At 45.5% G+C, this 25760-nt stretch overlaps 1 protein-coding gene across 1 annotated transcript in view; it reads left to right on the top strand.

The window, feature by feature from the left end:
- Positions 1-25760, top strand: part of Palm2akap2 (PALM2 and AKAP2 fusion) — a 287889-nt gene that overhangs the window by 254967 nt on the left and 7162 nt on the right. Inside the window, 2 exon segments of the mRNA XM_048338798.1 lie at positions 8416-10825; positions 22388-22566. Coding sequence (XP_048194755.1) covers positions 8416-10825; positions 22388-22566 — 2589 coding nt within the window.

A 25760-nucleotide genomic window follows, 5' to 3' on the forward strand; every position in this document is an offset into this window, starting at 1 on the left:
TTTTGAGTGATTAATTGGAGATAAGAATCTCGGGACTTTTTCTGCTCCACTGGCTTCTAACCTTCAAACCATGATCTTCAGATCTCTGCCACCTGAGTAGCTAGGATTACAAGTGTGAGCCACTAGTACAAGTCTGAGACTCTTATCTTTAAGCACTAAAAAAGCCCAAGTGAAGTTGTGGATCTAGTGGCAGAGCACTAGCTTTGAGCAAAAAAGCACTGGGATAGTGTCCAGGTCCTAAATTCAAACCCTAGGACCAGCACATACACACATACATATTGCATTGTACATTAATCACATAATTAAATCACATCCATTAAATCACATAAAAATGCTTTTGAGATAATGCAAAGTAAAATAAAAAGTTGGCTACTGTCTGGCTTCAACTATATAAATATGCATTTCTAGAAAGAAAGCAATGGATTACCATAAGGCATGAACTGTCTTACTCCGAGTAGAGATAGAAGACGCTATCCTGAAGTTTATTTAATCAGATAAGTCTCTAGGGTGGTTCAGATTTTTTTTTTGGTAGCCTTTGTATCAGTGGGACGTTAATTCCCTTCATCGCCTAGAAAACCCCATCTCCCAAATTTCCGAGAAGAGGACGTGGGTTTATTCCTAAGTCCATCTGGCTTTCCCCTGCTCAATCCTGAGCCTGACAAGGCAGCAGGAGCTGTCTCAGCCACTGCCCTCCCGGCCCCCCGCCAGCTAGGGAGGGGCCAGGCCTCCTGGAAGGGGGTTAAAGTCCTTCTTGGTATGAATGGCCTTTTAGGGAGCAGAGGGAGGGCCCGCCGTGACATCACAGTGTTCAGTCAGGAGGCTTGGAAGGAATTTGTGCAGTTCTGGCCAGTGTGCACGCTGGATCTGTCTGGGGGAAGCAGCGGTTCTGGCTGAGGACCTTTGAGGCAAACTCTGGCAGGGTAAGGTGCGGCTGCTGATTTACTGTCTTTTTTTCTTTCTAATCTGAAAGGAGAGAAGTCTTTGTTCAGGCCTGAATTTGTGCAGGAAAGGGATTCAAAGTCTGATGTGATGGGCGCTGGAGGCTTACCTGTTGGAATGTGGGTTGCTAACTCAGATTGGTGATTTTCTCCTTCTCCTTCTGATTCTTCCCCTCCCTGCTTCTCCTCCTCCTCCTCCTCCTCTTCCTCCTCCTCCACCTCCTCCTCCTCCTCCTCTCCTCCTCCTCCTCTCCTCCTCCTCTCCTTTTCCTCCTCTTCTTACTTTTTTCTTTTTGGCAAATCTCCTAACTTTTCCCCTGGAAGGCAGGAAGCCCCACTCTATGCTGTTCTGGTGGGACTGAGTGAGCTACCTAAGACATCTGCTGTGTGCCTTGCTTTGAAGACAGGAGTGAGAGGCCTTGGGGGCTTTGCTAGAGCCTAAATCTGCCTTACCAAGGCATCTAGGGATGCTGGGACTAGCTTTCTAGCTACTGTCTTTTGTATTTGCTCAGTAGACGTGTTGCTGATTTCCAATGGGTCTATTTCCAAGTTCTGTGGCTCTCTTACGTTCACCCTGGGACACGGGGCTTGGGGGACAATGTGAGATACTTCATTGCTTGGAATTTCCATGCAGATAACAAGAGCTCTTCATTGGTTCTTTCTGACATACAGAATCATCTCTGTGCATGTGTTCAGAGAGCTATCCTCACATACTCCCGTTTTCTCACTCCTCTGGGCTCTGCCTCAACCTAGTGGCTTCTAAGGATACACAGGGGTACCCCAACTTTCTGTGTGTTCTACCACCATCGCAGGTTGACTCAGCATGAACTCATGAGCCTGAGATACTGTTAAGCAGCTAAGTTATAGAGAACTAGCTAGAGCTAGGCTTGTGTTTGCTTTCAGCAGACTCCGTTACTCTAGAAATTTCAGGCTGACCCTTTGGGGCCTTGGCCTTGGTTTCTTCCAGAGCTGGGACTTCACTACAGAGTAGTCCTAGTGAAAGAGACCTTTGTGAAAAAAGCATCCACAGTGGGAGGGACACGGGGCTTGCTGCTTTCTCCCCTCATGCAGAGGACCTGGAAGCTCCCAGTGGTTCACACTTTTCTTGCAGTTGGTCACTAAGAAACACCCCTTTAACCAGCTGCCTCAGCAGAGGCAACTGCTTCCTTCCTTCCTTCCCTTCCTCCCACCCCCACCCCATCCCCACCACACAGCTCCAGTTTCCTTCGCAGAAAGCCCAAGCTGTAAATGTGTTAATCAAATGGCACCTTAACGTTTTCCAGATGGGCAGCCGACATTTGTGCTGGTAACCTTCCAGCAGGACTTGGGGGAGGGGGTGTGAGGGGTTCATATTAATAGAACAGGCTGTAGTGTGGTCGTGGGGAGACTCCCTCATACCTCAAAAATTGACTACTATCCTTCCCAAGAGTGTGAGTGCACTCTCTCTCTCTCTCTCTCTCTCTCTCACACACACACACACACACACACACACACACACACACACACACACTGCCCCTTCCTAATGCAGGGATTCCCATAGTGTTTTTAGCCTTCGTCTGAGCTAAGTTTGAGGCTTGAGCCAAGGTGCAGACTGGTGAATTCTTCAAAGCAAAACCCGAGCCTGTCCTGTTGCTTCTTGGTCTTGGGATTGTGAAGTGTTGATCTCCCTCCTCTGTTCCCGTTGGGCTTCCTGTCCACTGAAGGAGCACCACCACAGGCATTGTTAACATTCACCCCTTTCAGGGGTCATAGCATTGACCTGAGCCTGCCTGGTTTAAATTTAGTCTGCCCCAGGAAGGCTTGGGGTCTGATGTCTGGCAGCTTGCCTTCCTTCATGGAGGAGGGTGGCTCTGGCCTCTGTCACGGCTGAGGTTGGGGGGTGGGGGAGAGGCGCCTTGTTTCTCACAGTCAACACAGACCCCTAGTTCTCCTTGCAGGAAGCAGCCCTGCTGGGGGGTGGAAGAGGAAAGGCTGTCTAGACCTGGAATGTAGCCCATGTTATGGCCTCACCCATGTGCCCCCACTACCCCCCTGCCCCCATCCAGCAGAACCTAAAGGAGGATGCTGGGTGTGCTGTGCTTTCAGGGGAGGGTGGACCTAGCTCCCCAGAGCCCCAGTCCCTTCTCTAGCTTGCCTTCTTTGTCAGGGACTGTTCTAGGAGTTGCAGCCCCCTGCTTAGGAACTTGATTGGGCCCAGCTTTCCTTCCTTCCATACCCTTCAGCCTGCCTGCCCCACTTTATACAGTTGAGCAAAACTAGAATCTTCTTTCACCCAGTGGCCAACACAGGACTACCGCTTCACGCTGGGCCATTTGTGGTTTTTCTGTGAGCTCCTGGCTGGGGTGTGGCCAGGGTCACAGGCAGAAGGCAGGTCACTCTACAAGGTCTCAGGTTATGCTTGTGTGTTGAAGGCAGGATCGCAGGACAGTGCTTGGGCTCAGGATAGAGAGTCATTCCCCCAGACCCTACAGGCTGTCACTCTGACTGGTTCCTCCGATCTTGTCGTGCAGTTCACGTCATGCTGAGACTTGCCGGTCCCTGAGCTGCATCGAACGCAGCCAGGTTCATAGGGCTTCCTCCCATGGCCCTATGATGGAGACATGTATAGGTTGAAAGAGATCTGGAAGAACAACCCTGGAGACAGCTGTACAGCAATGGTGCTGTACCTACTAAACACCATACTTACAAAAGAGAGGCAAAGTAAGAAGGGGAGGCAGAGATGTTCTTTGATTTTCCAGCTTCTGAGAAAGTATTTTACAGTCATGCTTCTGTTCCTAGCTGAAGATTGAGTGATCTTTTTTTTTCTTAATGGAATTTAAAAATAACTGGAGTAAAGGTTCAGGTCACCTATTACCTGGGGAAAAGCGTTTTCCAAATTTAAATGTCATGGCTTCAGTAATCGGGGTTATTTGGAGCAGAGAAGCCTGACTGGTGCAGTGGCCTGGTGTTGGAGTAATTTGGGTCACTGCATTTTAGGTTGGGGGCCCGTTAGGTTGTGGTGGGCAGGAGACATGGTTCAAGGGTCTCAGTGTGCAGATGGAAGGCAAGATGCTGTAAACAGAGCGGGCATGAGAAGCAGGTAGGAACTTCAACTTCCCTTTGTCCTTGAGGTGAAGGACACCCTCCTACTGACTGGCTAACAAGGAAGATCCACTTCCTTCAAGTTCTTCCTGGTAATAATATGCAGGGCAGGAGGCCCAGGTTGAAAGAGCACATTGATGCCCATTCATTGATCAGCTAGGCACAGATCAGGGCCCCAAAGCTGTGTTTCCTGTGTAAATAAAATGAGAGAATCTCACCTAGCTGTTGACTGGTATTGGTGGTGAGTGGCAGTCCTTTCCTACAGGAAGAGATAAGAGTCTCCCTACCTCACCTCTGGGAAGTTGGCAGGGAAGGAGCAAAGGCCCCAGTTCTGTGCTGGAGCCTCTATGCACAAGTCAGATCTTTAGCCTGGAGGCCCTGACAGGTGGAATGCCATGGAAGAGGCAGACAGCAAGTTTCCAGGAGGTCAGAATTCGTGCCGGTCGGAATAAGGAAAGGAAGGGATCATTGACCTTTAAAACTAAATTTGAGTGTCATCTCACCTGAAGAGGTTTGAGAGAGTTAAAAAAAAACAACAACAAAAACCCTGCAGCCCAAATATTCTTTCAGTCTATTCATTCTTCTCAAATTTTCCCGTCACTCTGCAAGCCTTCTATACTTGAGAATCTTTTTTTTTTTTACATACTGAGATTAAAATTCAGAAGAACTGTGCCATTGACTAGCCTTATGTAATCAGAAAGAACAGTCACACTATTCGTCTAACCCCTTACTCTAAAGGTTTAAAAATTGCAGTAACATCCCTGCCGTGCCACATAACAGAGGGGCCCTGATTTCTTGTGTCAGCGGAGAATACAAATGTGCATGTGAAGACAACAATTAGAAAGATGTCAGCAATTAAATTGGGACACAATACCTCCCGGTGTGCTCTCAGGACAGGCTTGCTGGCTCAGACAGCTGAGGTGCTACAGAATACCAGCTGCGCAGAGTGGGGTTTCTGATGACACCTTAGCTGACCACTCTGTGAGGGTATGGTTCCAGTTTGGATGGCTATCTGCCTGCCCTGGAATATAATTTAAACTAATTTCAGAAACATGCAGCTGTGTCTTATAGTCTCTGTCCAAATGTTTCCGAGAACACTGTACACACCCTAACCAGCTGTTAGCTATTCTGGGACACAGGTGGCAGGGCAGGCATTCCTGTACTGTGGTATTAGGGCTCCATCTGGAGGGCTCTCTGGGGCAGGCAGAGATTGTCCCCCCGCCCCCGCCAAGTATAGCACCCCAGTTTTTCTTTGCACTCTGATTTTCTTTGCTCTTAGGAAACCCAATTCAGTGGTTCTTTCACATCTTTCTCTTTAAAAACAAAAACAAAAAAGGGAGGTCACTTATTTCTAGAAAAACTTCCCAGTTAAATGAATATACATTTATCTGACTGTATAATCAGTTCACTCTCTCTGAAGTATATAGAAAATTCTGGTTTGCTCTTCATAGGTTGCAATAAGCATGGGTTGCTTTAAACAAGATGTCATGTAATGGTACGAAACCTAGACTCTTGCCAAATCCAGGCAGATTCCAGATTTCCAGCTCATTTCCATTTACCATGTGATACTTAATGATGGCTTTGATTCTTCTCTGGCTTATCTTGTAGGAAAGTAAATTCTTTCTGCTGAGAGCAAAATCTGGGAATTAGTTCTTATGTTATAATGGTTATCACACCTCACAAAAACTCAGAACCTTCGATTCAATAAGGCAGAGTTGTTCATCTCTGGATAAGCAACTGATTAGGGTAGTAGAGCCGCTGCCACTTAGAGTTAGAACTGAATATTAGGAAGAAATTTCTGAATCAGTGGGAAGAACAGAACTAGCTCCCATAAAATTCACAGGAAGGGTAACTGCTTTCCTGTTTATTCCTTGTAGTGTCCAGATTTAAAAAACAACAACTCATGTTTCACAGGACCCCCACACTTTTGATTTATCCTATTTTTAGTTTTTTATGCTAGTGCTAGGGCTTGAACTCAAGGCCTAGACACTGGTGCCCTGCCCCTTGAGTCACAGCTCCACTTTTGGCCCTTTAATGGTTGAACTGATATGTTCTCAAATATCGTGGTGTGACAGGCTACAGAAGATGTAGTACTTATGATCATTTCTGACTTACAGGTGGCAGTATTTTTTGACATTGCAAAAATGTATTGTCATGTACTCTTCCAGATTTTCTCAAGGTTTACATCACAACAGATGTTTCTAGTTCAAAAAATATGCCTTGAGAAGAGAGAATATAAATTTTGAGTCCTAAAGAGAAAGTTATCACAATGAATCTGCTTGTCTGCTGTGGAATGCTTGAACTGTGAAGCGCTTAGGAGAGACAGACAGGGGTGATGTGTGGTGACAGAAGGGATTCTCGGAAGACTGGCCCGGGTACTGCTGTCTATGTGATTAGCAGCAAGACCCTAATAGAGGCAACTTCTAACACAAGTCTAGGGGACATATGTGCTTCTGGGAAGCACAGAAACCCAACCTGGTTTATGGCCTGGAGTTTCTTGTTGATGCAGATTTTATCATGGCTCTGCACAGTGAGCTTCCCACATGTTTAATAAATAGATTAATGAATAAATAAAGTATGGAATTATTTGCCTTCTAGCTTTTTTTTTTATTACATTGACCTCTTTTCCCTTCTCCAACTGTCCCAAAGTGTTCCAATAGAAAGTGTAGAAAGTGTGTGTGTGTGTGTATATATAAACACCAGTACTGGAGATTGAACTCAGGGCCTGGGCGCTGTCCCTTAGCCCTTTTGTCCAAGGTTGACAATCTACTATTTGAGCAACAGCTCCACTGAAGACTTTTGCTGGTCTAGTTGGAAATAAGCATGTCTCCAATTTGTTTGCCTGGGCTGTCTTTGAACTGAGGTCCTCAGATTTCAGCCTCCTGACTAGCTCAGATTACAGATGTGAGCCACTGGCATCTGGCTAGAAGAGGGATTTTTAACCACATTTCACTCCCAGTATCATCTTATTATCTTCCAGATTCTCTTTCTCTTCCCAAAGTTAAAAGGGCTAGTGGACAAGTTCAGCTATCCCCACAAATATTAGCAATAAATCATTAGCTGGGTGAAGCTGGAAATGGGGTCACCACAGGTAACCAGGCTCTCACCTTGTATCTCACTATGTGTCTTTCTTTTGGTCTGTATATTCCAGGAGTGAAGCAAACAAAACAATAAAACCATAAATAAAAATAAATGATGAAGGGCTGGGAATGTGGCTTAGCAGTAGCATGCCTAGCATGCATGAAGCCCTGGGTTCGATTCCTCAGCATCACATAAACGGAAAAGGCCAGAAGTGGTGCTGTGGCTCAAGTGGTAGAGCACTAGCCTCGAGCAAAAGCAGCTCCGGAACAACACCCAGGCCCTGAGTTCAAACCTCAGGATTGGGGGCGGGGGGAGGGGGAGAAGAAGTAGGTACAGTTCTCTTACTTAATCACAAATGGGAGATATCACACAGAGAACTGTTTCAGACATGGAGGGAAGGAACTATTGGCCACTAGCTTTTCAAAGCAACATGTAACTGAGGAGTATTGTTTTGATGCAGTCCTGGAGGACGGAAGTGCACAGTCAGTAGCTTTGGTTATGGTGTTTATAATGTGCATGGTCAATTACAGCCATGCCAATGGGGTACTGTAGCTTTGAGGGGTGGCTGAAAGGGTGTACTGTTTTGCAGCATGTTATTGTGGAAAGATTTTTTCCAAAAAGTTTCTTGCATTACATCTGGCAGAGAATTATCTTTTTAAGAAGAATCATTCATGGAAAAGGACCTCTTTTTATAGTTGGGGGACACACAAATAGTCTTAGAAAGGCTGTGATAGTTTGCTGTGAAATATTTTGCACATTACATGTATTCTCTTCTACTTTGGAAGAAAAAAAATTAAATAGAACAAGTGTCCATTGACCACTCAGTACACACAATGGAATCTGCAAACTTGAGAGTGAGGCACATGTTACCACAGAAAATGACTATTTACAGAATTAGAAGGGATTATTAAGCGAAGCACCAATGGCTCGTAACTGTTATTCTGGCTCCTTGGGAAGCTGAGACTTGAGATTTAAGGCCAGTCTGGGCAGACAAATCCATAAGACTCCTATATCCAGTCATCCAGTCATCCAGCCAGAAGTAGAGGTATGGCTCAGGTGATAGAAAACCAGCAAAAAAGTGAGACTACAAAGCCCTGAGTTCAAGCCCCGGTACTAGTGCACTCACATAAGCACACATGCATGTGTGTGTGCACACACAGAGAAAAGGGATTATTAATTACTAAGAAGTTATTATTATTAAAAGGAACTTTATCGCCTGCAGATTTTCTTCTTATTAGGTATAAGCGAATTTCTCAGCACTCACACCCATGAGAGATGTGCCACGTAACCTGGTTTTGTTTCCTCTTTATTCCAGAAGTTGCCCCAGCTCTCCGAGGATGATCTCCAGCTAAAGAACGCGAGAGACGACTGCAGTGGCAAGCACCTGGCGCCTGCCACCCCCTCTCTTCCCCCAGATCACAAAAACATGGAAATTGAGGTGTCTGTGACAGAATGTAAAAGTGTTTCTGGAGTCACCTCTACCCCCCCTTCCACAGACCGCTCCTCGCCTTTCTATTCCCCCTCGCACAATGGCCTCCTCCCCGATCACCAAGAGTCCCTGGAGAACGATGTGGCCAGAGAGATCCAATATCTAGACGAGGTGCTGGAGGCCAACTGCTGTGATTCTGCTGTGGATGGGACTTATAACGGAACCTCTTCCCCAGAGCCGGGAGCCGCGATCCTGGTGGGCAGCCTAGGCCCACCTGCCCACGGCACTACCCAGCCAGAACCCGCAGAGAGAGTAGCTGGCAGGCCGGCTCCTCCTCACATTGAGCTCAGTAGAAGCCCCTCGGACACCATGGCAGAGACTGAACGAGCCAACGGTCACAGCCCGGACCAAGCCCCAGATCTGCTGGGGGACAGTCTGCAGGCCCCCGCCAGCCCCAGCTCTTCCACCAGCTCCCGCTGTTCTCGCGATGGGGAGCTCACACTCACCACGCTGAAGAAAGAGGCCAAGTTTGAGCTTCGCGCTTTCCACGAGGACAAGAAACCCTCGAAGCTCTTTGAGGAAGATGAGCATGAGAAGGAGCAGTACCGCGTCCGCAAAGTCAGGCCCTCGGAGGAGATGCTGGAGCTGGAGAAGGAGCGGAGGGAGCTCATCCGGAGTCAGGCTGTGAAGAAGAATCCTGGCATTGCCGCCAAATGGTGGAATCCTCCCCAGGAAAAAACCCTCGAGGAACAGCTGGATGAGGAACATCTGGAGTCACACAAAAAGTACAAGGAGCGCAAGGAGAGACGGGCACAGCAGGAGCAGCAGCAGCTGCAGCAGCAGTTGCAACAGCAGCAGGCGCTGCCACAGCTCTGCACGGCCCCTGCTTCCTCTCCTGACCGTCCAGGTGGGACTGAACACGTGAAGGAGGCCATTGTCACAGAGCAGATAGATTTCTCTGCAGCACGCAAACAGTTCCAGCAGATGGATAATTCCAGGCCAGCGGTGGCCAAGGGCCAGAGCACACCCAGGCTGTTCTCCATCAAGCCTTTCTATAGGCCTTTGGGATCCATCCACTCAGACAAGCCACCGACCATCCTTCGACCAGCTCCTATGGGGGGATCTCTGGAAGACAATGGCACATCGATGGCAAAGGGGCAGAAAGCACCCTGTGTGCTTTCTGAGAACCAGACAACAGGAGGAGGCCCAGGCAACACAGCCCCTCAGGGAAAGGAAGGACCATACAGTGAGCCCTCCAAACGCGGGCCCTTGGCCAAACTGTGGGCAGAGGATGGAGAGTTCACAAGTGCCCGGGCCGTCCTCACTGTGGTTAAGGATGATGAGCATGGGGTTTTAGACCAGTTTTCAAGATCAGTCAATGTATCTTTGACCCAAGAAGAGCTTGACTCGGGTTTGGATGAGTTATCGGTCAGATCCCAGGATACCACTGTGCTAGAGAGCCTGTCCAATGACTTCAGCATGGACAACATTAGCGACAGCGGGGCCTCCAATGAGACCCCCAATGCCCTTCAGGAAAACTCGCTGGCTGACTTCTCTCTGCCTCAGACTCCACAGACAGACAACCCCTCAGAAGGCCGAGAAGGGGTTTCCAAGTCCTTCAGTGACCATGGTTTCTATTCTCCTTCCTCCACACTGGCCGATTCTCCATCGGTAGATGACCCCTTAGAATATCAGGCTGGGCTCCTAGTACAAAATGCCATTCAACAAGCCATAGCAGAGCAAGTAGACAAGGCCGGGCCCCAAACCAGCAAGGAGGAAGCCGAATCCCAGGGACCAGAAGCAACTCTAGAGGAAGCCGAAACCAGAGCTTCTGCATCTGAAAAACCTCGAGGCATGTTTGCCCCACCTCAGGTGTCCTCTCCTGTTCAAGAGAAAAGGGATGTCAAACCAAAGATCCTGCCTGCCGAGGACAGGGCACTCAGGGAAAGTGGGCCTTGCCAGTCACCGGTGGCTGTGGAGCCCAGTGGCCCGGTCAGCATAGAGGAAACCAGGCCTCCGGAAGGAGGCTATTTCAGCAAGTACTCGGAGGCAGCCGAGTTGAGAAGCACAGCTTCCCTCCTGGCTACTCAAGAATCTGACGTGATGGTTGGGCCCTTCAAGTTGAGGTCAAGGAAACAGCGGACTTTGTCCATGATTGAAGAAGAGATCCGAGCAGCCCAGGAAAGGGAAGAGGAGCTGAAGCGGCAGAGACAGGTCTTGCGGAGCACACCGAGCCCCAAGGCCAAGAACGCCCCATCAATGCCCTCCAAAGCCCCCTGCTACAAAACCGCCCCAGGTAAGTGAAGGCTGCGTCGGTCGTCCTGAACCCAGAGGCGATGGAAATGGCATTCCAGGCGATGGATGGGGTTGTGTGTGTAGCCTTCACTCTGGGTGTGGCAGGGACCCTGGCAAGAGGATTTCAGGAACAAGAGGATCAGAGTGTCTTCGGGGGGTGGGGATGGGGGGGTGCCTGGATAGGGTTTGCTATTGCCCTTCGGATGCAGGATGTTGCTCATTGCATGTTGTTCTGCCTTATCTTGGTTAAGTAAAAACTTGTTCTCGTTCCTATTTCTTTCCTTTTGTTGAGGGGGATGGGGGGGTGGGCAGTGTCACTCTGGTTGTCACAATGAATATAGTCATCCTATTGATGTGTGTGCACTTTATTTCTTATCTCTAGGGCCTTTAAAGAAAACAGCCACAGCTTCCCAGAATTTACAACATGGCATAGGTGGCATAGGTAGAAAGTGAATGCAAAAGGCAATTCTCTTTCTACTTGTGTCTGGAAACTTGTAAAGTCTTGCTTGTTCAGGTGACCTCTAAGTTCATGATCGAGGAGGAAGTGGACACATTATTCTCAGCAGCCACACTGAACAATTCATGGCCAGGATCAGAATGGCTGGCTCCAACTGTGGTTCTGTGAATGAGATGTATTGCCAATTCCCTGCTGCTCTGCTTCACATTTCCTGCCAGAAGGAGTGGCTCAGCTAGTTTGTTGAGTGACTCAGCTGGATGATGTGTTATTGAATGAAAAATAAGAGTTCTCACTCCTCTGATGGAAGTCATGCTGGTCATATCCTGGAATCGTAAAACCTTAAGGCAAATAAAATCCTCCGAAAGCCAGAAAATCTGAGGAAGGAAAGATACACTAATTCTTCCCATGAATACATTTTCTAGGCATAAATGCCATTCCCTGGGTGTTGAGAAGACATTAAAAAAAAATCACAGGCCCTGCAGTTGCTAGGAAGCACTCTACTACTTGAGCCATGCCCCCTAGTCCTTTTACTTTTCAGTTTGTTTTTCTTATAGGGCTATGAGCTAATTTTGCTAAGGCTGGTCTCTGACCATGATTTTCTTACCTCTGCTTCCCAAGTGGTGTGGAACTATTTATCTGGAAATTTTGATTTCTATTTCATTTCAGTAGAATTTAAGTGACATTTATTCATTCAAAGTGTACAGTTCCTTCTCTCAGGGAACTTATAGTTTAATAAGAAAAGCATCATCAACAGATGTGACAATTTTATAATGGATGCTGGCAGCCTGTAGGATACTCCTTCTCCTGAAGGAGTAGAAGAAGTTGGGCTAGAAGGGTGGAGAGAATTGTTCTTGTCGGAAAGGAGGGCACCTATAGAGACTTAAAAGAATAGAGAACTTGGTACATTTGCAGTTTTTCTGGAAGGCCAGTGGAGGTAAAAAGAAGAGATGTGAATAACACAGAAGTTGATTTGGACAAAAAGAGCTATACCAATCACATTCAGGGGTTTAAACATTAGTGGGGAGCCAGTGAGTGCTTTCAGGGGTTAATTACGTCCACACAACTGAGCTGGCTTGCTGTCATGAATGGTTGGACCAAAATTCTGCTTGCTTTAATGAGAATCTTGCACAGGCTGGGTTGAGCCCTTCCTGTGTGATAGCACCCCTGAAGGTATGCCGCCACCTTGACGGTATGCAGTTACTCCTCAGTGTGCGCCCTCTGCTGGTTACTTAGAAATAGAGGATACCGGCGGTACCTTGGCAGGTGCATCAGCCTGGTTGGAGGGGGAAACCAAAGGCCCCCAAGGAGAGAATGTAGGGTGAGAGTTGGGGTATGCCCAGGCATTTTTCTCAAAGCTATAAAACTCTTTCAAATATCTTTTTTTTATATTGGGAATGATGACAGATCGTTCTTACTCTAGTGCTATATCTATTAATTTCTTGTTTCACTCCCAGTTTCTAAGCATACTAGAAAAATTCATTAAGGCGATGGATACTTGTTTGTTTGTTTTTTTCACATAGTTTCTGCTTGCATGCCAGATGTTGAGTTAACAAATCAACTCAGGTAATTTTCCCATTGGGATGGTATATTATGAGGTATGGTAAAGAGAAGGCAGGGATACTGAGGCTCATTCCTTAGAATATCAAGCTGTAATTGTTATCCATCTTATAAAAATTGATATCTGCAGGGACTGCTGACTTCTGTTGGTTTGGATTAAGATTTCACATGGAGTGATCATTATGCTATGAATAATGTCTTTTTTCTTTCTTCTTGGTTATTTTCAAATATCACAATGGAAAGTCCTAGATACAAAAAATAAAAAATTGTGAGTCTTAATACGATGCTCACAGAGTGGAGCTTGAGGGCGTGGTCCATACCAAGAGCCAGTTGAGGCCAAGTTTCATGGCTCCACAGGACAAGACTCCACACCAGCAACTGATGGAAGATTGTGTATCCATCAGGCAGCACAATGCCTCCATTTTTTTCTGTGGGTAAAGGTAGATTTTGTATCACATATGGGTCCAGTTGGCTTTCTAAAGTTAGCTGAAGCTTAGTATAGAAGGCCCAGAAGATGATTATTGTCCACTGTTCCATTTCTGAACATTCCTAGATGACATGATTCTAATCATGGTAACTGTGATTTAACAAGATCGTAAAGCTGTGTAAAATGGTAGTTACTTGGCATGTATTTTCTCAATTTTCATCTAGTCCTCCCATTTGCCTTTTAAGATGCAGTATAAATTAAGCCCTTGAGACCAGGTGTGTTTCTAAATTCAGGCCTTTCTGATTTTAGCAAGGTCTGTAAAATGTCTACACTATTACTTTGGAAAAGTAATTCAGTATATGTACTAAAAACACAACTGGCAGGTTCTCCTGTTCCAGCACACTGTCATCACATTAAGCTTTGGCTATGAAACTTAGCTGCTATCCAAAGAAATAGAGATCATGTCCACTCATGTCAGGTTTGACTGCCAGTAAGTTATGGAAAAGCTTGATTTTATTTTTCCAGAGCTTTTTTGGATTTTGGAATGTATCTGTACCATTATGCTCTTTTAAGGTATTGAATAGTAGCACCCAGAGGGATTCATTAAGTTGTCCCAGGTCACTGAAAGCAGGAAATGTAGCTCCTGGTTTCAAACCCAGGTTCCTATTCTTTGTCCCAGCCTCCCTGCTGATTCTGGTGAGCCTGTTTCCACGGGCTGAGCTCCAGTCCCCAACCTATAGTGACTCAACTCATTCTTCCTCCACTCTCCCAGTCTCATCCTCACACCCAAGTTCTTTCCGACCCTCTTTCTTAGAGCCACTGTAAATGCCAGAATTTTCTTTTTGTAACATGCGAGTGTGTGACCTTGACCCGCAGAGGCTCTGACATAGTGCTATTCTAGAGACCTAAAGTCTGTCCTTTGTGCTTTAGGACTGAATCCCTATGCCCCATTGATAAATAGGATGGTATGTCCAAAGATTTAGGCAGATCAAGGGATCACCACAATGTCCAGCCTGGCTGATTTTGTGAGTTCTTTCAGGAAGTTCATTTCCTAGGAAGAAGTTTAGCCATTCACTCCAGATACTCTCATCCATTCTCTGAAATCTCTGGAAGAAGTGGATGCACAAGCAAGAACTGACTTCTTAATTTGTGTCTGAGTCAGGGATGAATGTTCATGTCATTAACTGAATGTGAACATGTTTGGCATTGTGGTGTCAAATTAACTAAGTTGGTTAACTGGTGGTCCTTGAGTGTTATGATTGTTCTCTTTCATTCTTTCCTTTCTGAACCCACAAATATGTTCCGTGTGTGTGTGTGTGTGTGTGTGTGTAAATTTTAGGAGAAGAATTGGTAAGCCTACATTGACGTATGCTTGGCAGAAGGTAAATATTTATCATAGAAGCAGGATGCTTCAAACTCCAGAATTCATGGTTTATTTTGGACCGTACCCTGAAGGGTCTAGAAAGAGCAGATACCATGGCTCGACCGAGCAGCCTCATTCCTGAGAATGAGATTCCAGGCTTTCTTGTAGATTCCAGGCTTTCTTGTGTCAAGCCTGCTGTGGCTTTGGGGCCAGCAGGACCATGGAAGAGGCATGTCCCATTCATTTGATTCTCTTCTGTATGAACAGATGTTACTGTTACAGTGACCTGTGCCAGCTCTTCCTATAGGTCCAGAAGATCTGGGTTGGCTCCTGGTGTTTTTCATATCTCACTGGGGGCAATCATGTGTTCCCTGTTGCTTAGTCACATATTAATTACTCTGGGCTCCAAGTTAGGGAAACACATTCCATGGAATCAGACTCGGCCACCTACAAAGATAAAACATAGTCTTGAGCTGACAAAGAGGAAGTGAATCAAAGGACTTAATTCTTGTAAGACCCCAGTAAGAACTACGAACCAATTAAATGCTTGGGATCAGGATGTCCTCTATGATAGCCGGGCCAGGGCAGGATCTTGACTGTATCCCTTACTAGCAATCGTTAATTGCTGTGGATTTCCAAAGGAGACTGGAATTTCAGATCCACGTCATCCTTGTGACTAAGCTTGTACTTGAAGAAGTGGGTGGAAGATGGAGAAGTAGAAAGGCAGAGGAGAAAGTCATGTCATGATTTGATTTCTCACAACCTTGAAGGGAGATTTCCCTAAACTGGTACATAGCTAACGCCACATATTACCAGCTGCTCTTTTACTTCTCATTACAAAATAAGCATGACCATTTCTTCTAAAGTACATTTCTGACTCAGCTGCTTGCTAGCTGTGTGAGTAGCTTACTTCTCACCTTGATTCCCTCATCAGTAAAATGGGAATAAAATATAGTACCTACTTCACGAAAAGGTGAAGACAGTACCTAGTACATAAAAAGGTTCCCAATAATGGTTATTACAGTTGCTGTAAGGTTTGAAGAAAAGGCCAAGAACACTTTAGCAAAACTACTTGAAGAGTTGCCTTTCTTAAGTGGCTATGAACTTAGAATAAGGAACTGAACACACATTAGACAATTGCCTCTATTACTGTCTGAGAGCTTTCTTAGAGTTAAAGTCTCTCTTAAACAACTGAGTTCAGGAATGCATTTTCAGTAGTCAGCTATATAACTTATTTTATTTTATAACTTATTTTATTTTTGGCAGCACAGAGGTTTTAAACTCAAGACTCTACATTTCCTAGATAGCTGCTCTACCATTTGAGCCACAGCCTGTGATTTAAAAAAAGAAAAAGAAAAATTCAGTGCATCATTGGCTAGATTGTGACATTAAAACTATTAAGTATTACTATAACATTTACACCTGTGCCCAAGATACTTTTCCACAACCAAGTCAGCCATGTTGTCAGAAGTAGGTTTAATAAAAGATTTTGATAGAGAAATTACTATTCATTAAGACTTTCATTTTTACTGTTCGTTCAGTGCTGATTTTGTTGTTGCTATTGGGGTTTTTTGTTTGCCGAGCTGAGAGTCGAACCCAGGCCATTATACCTGCTAGATAAGAACTCTACCGCTGAGACCGATTCCTACTGCTCTGAATAACTTTTATTTCAACCTATGCTTCCTCTAGAGAAACAGAACATATTCCTACTAGGTTCTAATCACCCCCAGTTGTATTCATAGGGTAGATCCAATATCAGCAACTCATCAACTCCCCCAACTTACCTTGGAGCAATCACTTTGCACCAAGATCTACTTCACCAGGCTAAGGGCATTTCTCATTCCTGAGCAAGGTTTAAGATCCAGTGACTCACATCATGAGAGTCTCCCAGCCTGGGGCCTTCAGAGGTGGGGAGGTAAGAATAAGGCACCAGCTCATGGGCATGAGGGGACTGTACGACCATCGGCAAGTGGGGCAGTGGAGAGGAAATAGAAAATCCTAGTCTGCTGTCCTTGCTTTCTTTGTGGGGACGTGTGTGTGTGTGTGTGTGTGTGTGTGTGTGTGTGTGTGTGTGTGACTTTCCATGTTTCCAAGCCCACTCCAGTGCTCTGTGAAGAAAGGAGGCCCTTGAAAAGGAGCCCTGGGCCAAGGCATGTTATCTCGTGGGTGGTTTTGTTCAGTTTGGTTTGGTTTTTTAAGTAAGAGTGGGCGATGGCTTTTTCTCTTCTTTTGAAAAATTTAGAAACAAAGGTTCTTTGAGTTGAGATCTTTGGGTCCCTGTACATGGACAATCATAATCACAACTAATAAAGCTGGACCAAAATTAATTTTATGAACTTGGCATCCATATCTTGGTGGTTGTTTTTTTGTTGTTTTTTTAAAGTTTAATCTGTTGCTATGGAAGGAGGGGAGGTTTGGAGTTCACAGCTGTTTTGCCTTATAACCTACCATCTTCCCTCCAGGTTCCTCAGGTGGGAGGAACTGTGGATTCTTCTCTCTGCCCCCTGTCAGCCCAGCCCGCCACAGATATCCAGGGAAGTCCATCTTGTTTGGAAACTCCTGAAGGGCAGCCAAGCATGGCTCGACTTCCCTGAATGAGAATGTGGTTAACTATTTCTGATAAATCAACAGGAAAACACAGATTCATGCTTCCCAGTTTTCTTTTCTGCTCATGGTGAGAGACAGCCTAATCTGGAGTGAAATTCTGCCACTCTTTCTTGCTTTTTAATTGGCCTCACAGAGTATGGCCATTGAAAAATACAACAGAGAATTTCTAAGCTCTGTAGGTGTGTGTTGTCTGGAAAGATAGAAAGACCTGTGGATCTGCAGAGCCGATGAAGGTTGAAGCAAGGACAAATTATATTTATTTTAGGTTTTTTATTTTTTAAAGTAGTTGTGCATAGGGGTTTCAATTAAACATATCAATTTATGAATACAATACATCTTGGTCAATGTCACCCCTTCCGTCTTCCTCATCTCTTTCAACAAATTTTATGTATTTATTCATTTGTTTATTTTTGTGCCCATTGTGAGGCTTGAACTCAGGGCTTGGATGCTGTCCCTTAGCTTTTCCACTTAAGACTACTACTTGAGCAACAGCTTCACTTGCACCATTTTGGTGGTTAATTCGACATGAATCTCACCGACTTTCCTGCCTGGGCTGGCTTTGAACTGTAATCCTCAGATCTCAGCCTCCAAGTAGCTGGGATTACAGATGTGAGCCACTGGTGCCAGCCTGGTTTTATATTTTTAAGGTTTGTGTTTATTGTAGAAAATAATTCAAAAATAAGTAAAATAAAAGTAAGTGCTCATCATGGGTAAGAGAAGAAAATGAACTAGTGAGAACCAGTACCCATCTTATTTCTCCGTGTGTGTATGAGTGTGTGTACACACGCAAGGTAACATTGGGTTGGTTTCCTGTTGCTGCTTTGACAAATGCACTTTATTATCTTAGAATCCTAGAAGTCAGAAGTGTGTCTGCGATGGGCTGAAATGTTTTCCTGTCAGTATAACATGTTGAAGCTCTAATCCTCAATCCCTCAATACTCCAGTATTTGGAGGTGAGGCCCTTGGTTTAGATGAAGGCATGAAAGTGGAACCCTGGTGATGGATTATGAGAAGTAGGAAGGCTGCCTCCTTCTTCAGACCATGAGAGAAGGTAGCCCTCTACAGAGTTAGAAGGCAACCTTTATAAAACAGGAAGAGAGGGCTCAGTAGAAGCCCACAATGTGGCGGCATCTTGACATTGTTAGACTCATAGCTTAGCCACCCAGTCTATGGTATTTTGTTATGGTGGCCTGAGCGGACTAAGACTGGGCTGAAGTTAAGGTGTAGGTAAGGCTCTTCTGGAGGCTCTACAGAGTGTCGGTTCCCCTCCTTTAGCTATTCTGGGTGTGGCTGCATTTCTTGGCTTGTGGCCTTTTCCTCTATCTTTAAGACAAGCATCAAATCTCAGTTTCTCTCTCTCCCTCCTCCCTCTCTGTCTCTCCCATTCCTTCTCTCCACCCACTTTGAACATAGTATTTATCAAGCTTATTTGTAGAATGGGTTTGTTTGCTTCTTTAGTTTGATTACCAAGACATGATTTTAGGAACATAGTTTTCAAGTCCACCCAGCCAAATGAAACTTACTCTGAAACAATTTAAACAAGTAGAGTCTAAAATTAATCTAGATATTTGAACAAAATCATGTTTAGGAAATAAACTCAAAAAAAATGTTTGACATCCTCCACTCAAAATTCCCATCAGATTTGAGTGTTTTGTTTCCTGGTGGAAGTTGTAGCAGTCACGTTGTATCTGCTCTCTACTGTTCAAGCGTCATCTCCAGCCAGATAGCTCAGGGCTGCCCTGAGCTCTACATGGCACAGTCTGTTCTTTTTTCCCCCAAGAACAGTCATGAGGGTCCTTTGAGAAAGCCCTTCTGGAATGTTCAGTCTGGTGAGGAAGTAGATGGCAGGATGTTGGTCACAGAAAATGGAGACTACTTGCAGGTATTGTCTGCTGTGGCCACCTTCACCAGGTGAATTAATCAGTCAGGAAGCAAGATTTGATGGAACCGTGGTTACTGGGGAGGTGCTTGGGTAAAGACAACCTTCACTGTTTGGAGATTCTAATAGGTTTTTGTTTTGTTTTTTTAAGTTGTTCATGAGGCTTAAACTCAGGGCCTAGGCACTTGTCCCTGACTGTTTTTGCTCAAGGCTAATGCTGTACCACTTTGAGCCACAGCTCCACTTCTGGTTTTCTGGTGGTTCATTGGAATAAGAGTCTCAGGGACTTTTCTGTCCTTGCTGGCTTTGAACTGCGATCCTCAGAGTTCAGCCTCTTGAGTAGCTAGGATTACAGGCGTGAGCTACTGGCACCTGGCTATAGCAAAGAGTTTTAAGGAGCCTTATGTGGTCGACACCAAGGGGACTCCTCACCTTGTCCTGTAGCACAGACCAGTTGATCTCCAGGGCCTCCAGCAGTAGTGGCATCTGCTCTGTGTGTAGCATCCTGTAGGAGGAGTTCCAGAAGTTTCTCACTGTCCTAAATGAAAGTCACAAGAACATTGGTTGCAAACTCAGGCTTCTAAGGAATGTGTTGGGTGTGGAACAGTCCCTCCTCAGCTTTTTAAAAATTGTTTCTGTGATTGCCACGATGGCACATAGAGTTCTAATGCATGGGTTTGAACCATACCATAGCTGTGGGGAGATGTTTGGAGATCATGGGGCCCCGCCAAGATAGCTACCTGGAATACTGACTCCATACTGATGGGCAGAGGTCGGGGATGAGGCACTGTCATAGGTGACCCCTCCCCTCCCAAGCCATGACAAGGACTTGATCACAGGAGCCCTCTGCAGAGACCTCCACTGCCCAGACCTGAAAAACCTTCCTGTGTCATGTGACCTCTAGTGGCTGTCACTGGTAATGCTTGCCGTGAGACAGATTCTTGTCAGACTAAAAAGAAACAAGCAAGCATGACCCATTCTTCTTTAGGAACCTTTTGCTCTCCTTTCAACTCTCAGAGTACATCCTGTCAGAGAATTTGGCCATAATCAGCACTGCATTTGGGTTGCCAGGCTCTGCCCAATGGGACGTGCCTCAGTGTTCTAAGCCATTCATTCCCAGGTGTCAGTGCCATCTACCCTACCAATACCCTACTAACATTGCAGGTTGCTGTAAGGGATAAATGACCCAAGGCCCTGAAGGAAAAGCCGTGCTAATGCTCATTGTGATTACAGAGCCATTGAGTCTGTGATGCTGCGCCCCCAGCCCATCTTATTTTGTGTGCTTTGGGGCATTTTCACTCTTCCCTTCAGTTCTCTAGGGTGTGGGGAACGGGGGTCTGCTCCGAGCCACCAGTGTTTACTAAGTGGCAGTCTGTATTCAAATGAATTAAAGGAATCCGTAGACAGTTGCCATGGTTTGTGTCTTCAGGTGATTTTCACAGTCTAGATGAGAAGACAGATGCTCCCAGTGACCAGATAGGTAATGCAAGTTTATGTGTGAAATGGCTTTTGCAGAACTGCAAAGAAACTATTGCTAGGCCGGGCACCCACCAGGGTGTGTGTAAAAGGCTGGAGCTAGAGGCAGGGAATGTAGACCACAGTCTAGATGTTTAATGTTGGAAGAGTGCCTGATGGGCGATGATCCAGACATTTACGAGAAGAGCAGAAAGATGATGATAATTAACCTGGCAAGTTGGTGTCGGTTTCTGTTTGTAGCAGAATCACAAAATGATTTGCAGAATACCCACTGTGTTGTTCAGGCTTATTTTATAGTCATGTTAGTCTTTTGAGATTCTAGTGAAATAGTTCTTTGCTTCACTGAATGCTTTTTGTTCTACATATTCGTTTTTATTTAGTTAGTTACTTTTGGTGCCAGTCCTGGGGCTTGAACTCCAGCCTGGGCACTGTCCCTGAGCTTCTTTTTGCTCAAGGCTAGCACTCTACCACTTGAGCCACAGGGCCACTTCCAGCTTTTTCTGAGTGGATTTTTGGAGAAGAGTCTCACTGACTTTCCTGCTGCCCCAGGCTGGTTTAAAACTGCTTTGAAACTGCGATCCTCAGATCTCTACCTCCTGTGTAGCTAGAATTACAGATATGAACCACCCGTGCCTGGCCCAAGTATTAACTTTTTTCAGTGTTAGCTTAGTCTTTAAGAAACTTTCTGTGGAACAAGTGTCTGTCATCATGTTCATTTTACAAATGAGGAAACTGAGGTCTAGACAGTATCTAACTGGCTCAGGATTATTTGATTGCAAAGCAGTGGGCTCAAACTCAAATGGACTCTGCTCCTGTGCAACACTGTTTCTCAACCCTTCTGCTCAAGGTAATTGTCATTTTCAGGAGATCTTGCTAAATGCACAGAGGTGAAATGACCTGGGTTCTAGCATTTCTCTGAAAAGTTTGAGTGTAAGAGATGAAGGGAAGAAGGAAAGACTGAGGAGGACAAAATCTTGATAAACTTTTATTCTGGAGCTTGTTAATGTTTATCATGTTTGCGGGATTATTATGACGTTCCCTAATTTATATGATTAATAAAAACCACTTTTTAATAAATGTGGAGACTTCAATTTTTTATTATTACCCTATTATGTCAAAGAACTTTTTAATTGTCTGGTTGCACTGATTCAAAGCATGAGGTTTCACTAATTATTCATGAAATCGGGATTGTGAAATGGAGGGTCCTGTTCTGTATGTGAAGTATTCTCTACCCTCCTGGGTGTCTGCAGACATGGGACAGCAGACTCCATTCTCGTTCAGAGGGTTTTTAGCAGTTCACAGTCTGTGCAGAAAGCCTGGCAGATAAGCTGACCACTGGACACTTTCAACATAGAATCCAGAAACCAGGAGGCCTGGGTCTTACTCTTCCTGCCTCCAGTGACCTTAGCACAGCCATTCCCATGCTTACTCTCAGGTTTCCTCATCTGTAAGTCATGACTCCCTAAGGCTCCAAGGCGCCGCCTCCTCTGACAATCTAATACTACAATCTGGAACAGAATGCAAATCTTCATGCAAAGTTCCTTTGGGGCCTGTTTGAGCTACATCAGTATTTGGAAGTCCTGAAGTCTTTTTGGATGGACGGATGGATGGATGGATTTATAAGTGCCCTTTAACTGCTTTGTTCTCAATAATGAAATGGCCTACCCTTAACCATCATTCTGATGTCACTGTCTGGTTTTCTTTTTTGTGCATGTGGGTGCCAGTTTTCTCTTCTTTCTGAAAGCAGTCGTGAGCAGATAAGCTTAGAAAGGGTGTTCTCTTCATGTTTTGTTTCAGGGAAAATAGAGAAAGTCAAACCTCCTCCATCCCCCACCACTGAAGGCCCCAGCTTGCAGCCTGACTTCCCTTCCGAAGAGGCTGCTGGAACCCAGAGGCCTAAGAACCTGATGCAGACCCTCATGGAAGACTATGAGACACACAGATCTAAAAGGCGCGAGAGAATGGATGATAGTAGTGTAAGTTTTTCCTTCTTTCCTTTCACTTCTCAGACTGTCAGTGCCGTGAACGGTATTCCAGTGTAGGCGCCGATGTGTAGACAGTTGTCTGGCATGCATGTCTCACAGAGCCAAATCCAGTTGCCAGATGTGTGGTTTATTATGCCTGGAGTTGGGTTTGGGGTTTTGCTTCGTGTCTCAAAAATGTCAATCCTCAAAAAGTGGGTCTTTTTGCTTCCTAGTCCAGCTCAAGCTCACTGCGAGTCTGGTGCATAAGATGTTGGATGTAGAGGGGGGCATGCGAGAGCCACACAGGGAAGAAGGATGTAAGTGTTCTGGAACCTTCGCCAGGCTCCAGGGAATGGCTTGGCCTACTCTGCAGACACTTTTATGACTCTTATAGGCATTATGTCTATGAGACATATTGTCATACGAAAGGCTGCTCCACCGGAATCTCTTCTGGACAATCCTTATAAATGTCACCCAGTGTTCTGCCCATGTGCAGTTTGGCAGGAAAGAGCCATTTAAAATGACAAAAATCACCCAACTAACCCCACTACCTTCAACCCTGAGAACTTGGCACATGGTGTTCACATGCACCTATGAAGAAAGCCACCTGCTCTGTCGTGTCTTTGTCTAGTATGAGACTGAATAGCTAGCTGTTCCTCAGGGTCCACAAGAGCTTAGGGTCAGCCTCGGGGTATCATACCACCCTCCAGATCTCCTAGCATTCATCAAGGTCATCATTCCTACCCCACAGTTACAGCCAGGTTTGATAAAAAAAATACCCTTTCTACCTAGGGCAGTCCTAGTGTTTGCCTTTTGTCCCAGCATAATCATGAATACCATCCCCTTTCACTCTTCAAAGGGGCCCAGTTTGAATGATAAATTATGCAGTCACCTTACATGAAAAGATGAGGTGCACTGATGGAAGCCTTTGCTGATTTACTTATTGCCTTTCATATCCTGCCTAGAAAAGCCCAAGTGAAAGGATTTCTGGAAGTCAAATCAGATCCTGAAAGTTGCTTTAAAAGCAAATGGTGGTAAAGAAAGGAAGAAAGCAGACAGTCGGCTCCCTGGGTTTTTCTGTGTTGACCCTAAACTGCAGGGAGCACTAGCTTAGCTCCCTGGAGGCTATGGTGGACATTTCTAGTGGGCTTTACTAGGGGGCGCCTCAGCCCCTCCCTGAGCCTGTTGGGCACGTCTTGCCCACTAGGGTCACTTTGGCTAGCTCTTCTTTGCAGCCCTGGTTTAGGTTTAGAGTTTGCCTTTAGGTATTTTTAGTATGGCCATTTATGGAGTGTACAGTGATAACATATATTGTTTCTTTTCTGCCCATGATTCTAAACCACGCATCAGCTTTGCTGGAAGTCAGCCTAGAAGCACGGGCTGGAAAGAGTGAGTGGGACCACTTCACAGTGACCCCTGCGCCTTTCAGGCCCACTCATGCCTTTAGCCTGGGGCCTTTGCGCAGTGTGTGCCCTGAGCAGCCAGACAGAACAAAGGCGCTCTAGCAGCAGTTCCTTGGTTCCTCGTAGCTGCATACCTTCTCTGAAGGGGAAATGCTTCTTCTCTGGGTCTGAGGTCATTTAGGATCAGTCATGAAACTCACAATGGACCTACTAGTGAAAGTTTGCTAAGATGCTTGGAGAGGACATGGCCAGCTCTAGATTTGGCACAAGTGTGTCCTGGAGGGCACGGACAATGAACTATTTGGACTGTTTTTCCCAGAGGCATCAAGAAGTCCTTTAGGAAACTGATTCCTATGTGCACTTTGAGCTGCATGACTGTTTAGGCACAATGTGATTCTTTGCAAGGTTCTGGTCAGTGGGGCTATGTAGTCTTAGATAGCGCCACCTTAAGAGAATCTGCCTCCAGAAACTTTGCCCTCAAACAAACTCCTATGATTACAGTCTACTTTTAGTAGTCCACCAGGCTATAAGATTGCTTTAAGGTTCAGAGAAGCTTAAAGGGACAGAAAAGGCTATTCGACTATAGTCTTATCAGATCCAAAATGGCTGTCAAGGACCTTGCTATGGGCAGCTGGCTATACACAGGTGGGACTCTTGTTAATTCAACGGGCAACATTCAATGAAAGGCAACAGCTGAATTAACAAGGCCTAATGTGTCTGATATTTTTATTAATGAACAATAGGGTATCTACTTGCTTCAAGAGATACAGACGTAAATAAATGAATATCAGATGGTACAAGTCCTAGTGAGCTTGTTCAGTCTTCGGAAGTTCCTCCCTCTCCATCAGCTCCTGGCTGGGTGTTGGTTCCCAGAAAAGGGGTGGGGGGGGCACTCTGTGAGTCTCTGTCGTGCACTAACCCTGGTCTTTCCCCTCTCTGCCAGTACACCTCTAAGTTACTGTCTTGCAAGGTGACTTCCGAGGTACCTTTTCAAAACTTGTTTGTCTTGGTCTTGATGCATGCTTGACCCAGGTGCATGCTTTGTGGTTTGCCATTTCCTGTTATGTTTGATGAGAATGACAAGAGACGTGGCTTGTCCCCCTATGTACCTCCTCCTGCTTTTCTGAATTGGGGAACTGCCTCAATATACCTCGGTCCAACAAGGATGCACCGCGCCATGCTTTGCTGCACTGAGGTGGGCTTGAGAAGACCTTGTTGCCCATCCATGGGTCTGGGAGGTGTTTGAACTGGAGGGCACAACTGATGGGCTGTTTGGAGTCTTTCCATTTGTTTAGGCATTATAGGAGACATACTTTGGTTGGATTAGAAAACAGTGCAGCTAATGCAGAATGGGCTATTGGGTTCTGACCAGTCTTTTGTTATCTTGACCCAAACCCAGAACCTTCCATCCCATGGATTTATGATAAGTTATTCCAAAGGAAAACCACCTCTGTTCCTCCTGCCAGTCTTGAAACCTGTATATGGCTTTTGTATGTGTGTGTCAGGCGTGTGTCTGTTTGCTTTTTTGTTATTAGTTTTTGTTTTTGTTTTTGTTGGTTGTGGGGCTTGAACTTGGGGCCTGGGTGCTGTCCCTGAGCTTTAATGCTCAAGGCTAGTGCTCTACCACTATGAGTCACAGCACCACTTCTTTCTTGTTATTTTTTGAAGAATTGTTTCCAATGTACAGATTTATAGAGATAATCACAGATTTATTCACTCAGTTCATAATTTATTGAGGCCCTACTCTGTGTCAGATCCATATGCCAGGTTCCAAAAATATCATAGTCATCAAAACAAATTTTA

The sequence above is a fragment of the Perognathus longimembris genome, chromosome 1, assembly GCF_023159225.1.
Source record: "Perognathus longimembris pacificus isolate PPM17 chromosome 1, ASM2315922v1, whole genome shotgun sequence".
NCBI lineage: Eukaryota > Metazoa > Chordata > Mammalia > Rodentia > Heteromyidae > Perognathus > Perognathus longimembris.